The 3,906-nt window shown below is 32.6% G+C and overlaps 2 protein-coding genes across 2 annotated transcripts in view; one reads left to right on the forward strand and one right to left on the reverse strand.

Moving 5' to 3' along the window:
* Positions 1-614: 614 nt before the first annotated feature.
* On the forward strand, positions 615-2,774 carry LOAG_13353 (hypothetical protein). Its single transcript, XM_003148862.2, has 8 exons — positions 615-808; positions 1,090-1,217; positions 1,284-1,332; positions 1,469-1,587; positions 1,682-1,774; positions 2,055-2,172; positions 2,342-2,448; positions 2,646-2,774. The coding sequence occupies exons 1-8, from the start codon at positions 757-759 to the stop codon at positions 2,745-2,747; spliced, it is 768 nt and encodes a 255-aa protein (XP_003148910.1). The 5' UTR covers positions 615-756; the 3' UTR covers positions 2,748-2,774.
* Positions 2,775-3,023: 249 nt separating this feature from the next.
* Positions 3,024-3,906, reverse strand: part of LOAG_18971 (neprilysin-2) — a gene marked incomplete at both ends in the record, with an annotated part of 7,844 nt that continues 6,961 nt past the window's right edge. Inside the window, 2 exons of the mRNA XM_020451632.1 lie at positions 3,024-3,200; positions 3,405-3,506. Of these exons, the coding sequence (XP_020304568.1) occupies positions 3,024-3,200; positions 3,405-3,506 (279 nt within the window). The remainder of the gene's footprint in view (positions 3,201-3,404; positions 3,507-3,906) is intronic.

The following is a 3,906-nucleotide window of genomic DNA, read 5'->3' on the forward strand; positions in this document are numbered from 1 at the left end:
GAAGCATGAAAGCATAAGATTTAAGACATTAGAGAGACTGATTAACTACATTAATCGTAAAGAGCAGCATGTTCTGATAAGCCATGCCACAAGCTTCATTTTAGTGAATTGAAACTAACCATAGTTACGTCAGGAATAAAACATTCCAGAGAACAGTTATTACCAGGATAACTATAGGCTTAATATAAATTATAGATAAAACCCTATTTGAATTCGTGCCACTGATGTTTTCTGCTGTAAACAATTCTTGCCACCCAAAAGTTGTTTCTAAAGAATGGTTTAATTTGTTTTCTCCGAGAAAAACAGAAATACAAAGTCAATTAAAAAAATTTTTTAGCATTTGAATGAAAAATAATCAAACTAAACTAATTTATTACCATAGCAATTGTAATGTCATCATAGATTTGCGAATACTGCTGGCAGTATTTAGTCCCACTTCTGCCTGATTCATTTTCAATTTTCTTCATTTTTGAAATAAAGCGAAAAATTTGCTTTGTTTCATTCGTGAGAACTCAATTAATTAAAACTCTGTTAGAGTACTAATGCTACGGCAGAAATTGAAATTCAACGTAGCTTTGGAATTTATTGTACAATCGGTTATGTTATCAAAATTCAGGAAATAAAGTTTTGACGAATGTTTTTTGCAATAAAGATTCCCTAATGATAATAGAATGACCGTTGAAGAAGGTGACTAAAGGGACGTGTTGGAAAGCCTGGTGGAGTTTTCTAAAAGTTTAGATTCCACAAAATCTCTCAATGGCAGCTAATGGTTCTACTAAAACACTCAAGAAAAGGAAGACGGTTATAGGTATGGTAAAGCGAATTTTGGATTAACATTGATACCAGAAGTACAACTGTAATCATTATCACCAGAAGTTACCCCGTATATTCTGTTATATGAATTCACGTTTAATTTAATCTTTTGATCAAGTTTCTATCAAATCTGCTGTATATGATCATTAATTCGAAAACGTAGAGAGATCTTTTTTAAATACTTTAACTTTTCCAGGTCATCGCCAGCAATAATCCAATATACTGGAATTACTTTCAATCTGGAAATTATGCATCTGAAATATTGTCTGCTTTCAGGAGGTACTAAGGGACGGAAGAAGCAAAGTCCAATAAACATCACAAATGATATAACCGATCAAGATAGAATGCTGAAAGCATCAAAGCTCAAATTTTTTTATACGATCGGCGATCTGAAAACAATTGAGGTGTGATTTTTTGTTGTTAATTAAAGAATTAGAATAGCTGGAAGTACTATTATTGCATTATTTCAGGTTAATGGCGAAGGGTTTTCATGTAAAACTGATGAAGGATGCACTTCAGGTAAATTTCATTCTATTTTACAGTTAAAACGATAATTTCTGAATGAAATGTCGAAGCGGGCAAGTATAACTGAATCATTCATTGAATAATTTTTCATTTTGCCTCACAAAAGTGAGTGAGAATGTTTCAATTTCAGAGTTAACTGCGTCACATCTTCCGGATGTTTATAAACTTTGGGAATTTCATGCTCATTGGGGAACAGAAAAAGATTGCGGTAGTGAACACTTAATTAATGGGAAAGGCTTTTCCGCCGAGGTTGGTATACACTTCAATTACTAACACAATATGAATTTTCGAAGTTTACTTTTTGATCAATGACATCATCTGGTCTGACCTTTGGTCTTTACAGCTACATTTTGTTTTTTGGAACAAAAAATACGGCGGATTCAATGAATGCTTAAATAAATCTGATGGATTGGCAGTATTGGCTATTTTCTTGCAAGTCCGTTCATGTTGTTCTCTTTTATTGTTTTTGTTTAGATTATTTCTGTTACCATCTTCTTCTTCAACAATATTAACCAACTGCTACTAATTAGCAGGTGGAATGATGCAAGTGAGGATATATGCCTTGAAAAAGAAAATCTTTGTTTTGAAATGAAATCTGTAGACTAGATTAATTAGATTACTTGGATTTAGAATTCTGCTTCCGTAATCGCGTTTTCTTGCACAAAAGCGCGATATTTTTAGAAATATTCAAAGCGTTAATTTCCAAACTGATTCAGGAAGACTCAGTTGATAATGAAAATTTTTCACCAATCATCGATGGTATTAACAGTTCATTAGGCCACTTGAGCCGTGTTGATCTGGAGCCAGAATTTGATCCACTCAAATTACTTCCAGGTAAATTCAAAATAAGCAGGTTTTAAATTACGGAAATGATATGTTCACAAATAACGGAAATAACATGTAAACGATAAATTGTCGCAATACAGAAATACGGTAAAATTCACTGCTTATAATTAGAATTCAATTCATAAAATAGGAATGTATCTAATGATTACATTTTTAGTGAAGTTGTCGTATTATGCGTACGAAGGGTCACTAACTTCCAAACCATTCCATGAATGTGTCATTTGGACAGTACTGAAACATCCTAACACTATAAGTCTTAATCAGGTAATCTATATTGATTATAACTTTGTGAGCAAAGAGACTATAAGGTAATTTAGCGCAACTGATTTCATAATTAACTGCTTTAAAGTTATTTGACAAGTAATGAAGTGTTTAATTTTCCATCGAAATGATTGTTAACACTTTCTTACTTATTTGTAAACGACAAAAAAAAACCCCCTTTTTTTTTTTTTTACATTTAGCTGGAATTATTACGGCGGATTATTCCGAGAAATTGTCGATTTCAACATCCGTTAAATGAACGCCGAGTGAAACGCTCATTCAAATTCGTCAAAAAATCCTGATGTATATTTCACTTTTTCGACACATGCATGTTACTTCTAATTGAAATCACTTGTTATCATTTTCTGCTGATTGATCAGTGAGATTATTCATGAAGTGATATTTTCATATAAGATTAAATGATTAAATCTATGCTAAGTCCTAATTATTATTGAGAAAATGTTAAGGAAGAAAACAAGCATAACAGTTAATTTGCATATCACTATCGAAGATAATAAGCAAATAATAATATCAGTTACATGGATAAATGATATAAAATATAAATGGTAATCGCCACATTACCAAACAGAACAACGCTTCTGAGGATTTAACAAACTTCCAAGTGGGCAATTAAAAGCTTTGCTAAATTCAGGTAAATTTGAAAGTGGGCCATTGACACGATACTTGGCTGGGCTGTGCTCGTTTGTAAGCACTTGCTTTATTTGAGCTTCTTTTGTTTGATGACTGCACCAAACCTGAAATGCATTTTCGCTTCTTTCCATTATCGAATACTTCTGATGAAGACAGTTTCAGGCTTATTACTTTCCTTTCAGGCTACCATCACTACGGGGACTTTAATTGTCATATCCTGCGATGAAATTTGTATAAAATCAATTAATCGAATTTAAAGAAGTTCTAACTAATGCATTTCAATTGCACAACATTTAAATCGTGTTCACCTGTGCGAAAGAGAGGAAAAATATTTGATCGTGGGTGAAATTTGACATGCCCGGCAGTCGAGGCTCCGGATGACCGATTTGTTCGATATACTTTTTATATGCCTGTAACCAGCGAAAAAAAAACAAAAAACATTTCGCATTACAGCGACATTGCATGAGTTGGGTTTCTAGCGATAAAAGAGTTGAAAGATTGAGGTAATTAGATTGAGCCAATTTTGTTTGATTGTAAATTGTTAATTGAAAATTTACTCTTTGCTTGACGGAAATAAAATGTTTACCCGAAATGATTGTTTGATGCCACCGTTGTCAGCGATATTTTCGCCTAATGTGAGCTTTCCATTTACCTACAAATGAATAAACGAATATTTCAAAGAATGCGCAAACTTAATGAACAATTTATTTCATCCTATTCTATCAATTCAACTAAAAATTTTAATTTAGCAAGAAAAGTATCAGTTTATGTTTCAGTCATATCACATCACACTTTCCCGGAAATCCGGAA

The sequence above is a fragment of the Loa loa genome (genome assembly GCF_000183805.2).
Source record: "Loa loa unplaced genomic scaffold supercont3.775, whole genome shotgun sequence".
In the NCBI taxonomy this organism is placed as follows: Eukaryota; Metazoa; Nematoda; class Chromadorea; order Rhabditida; family Onchocercidae; genus Loa; species Loa loa.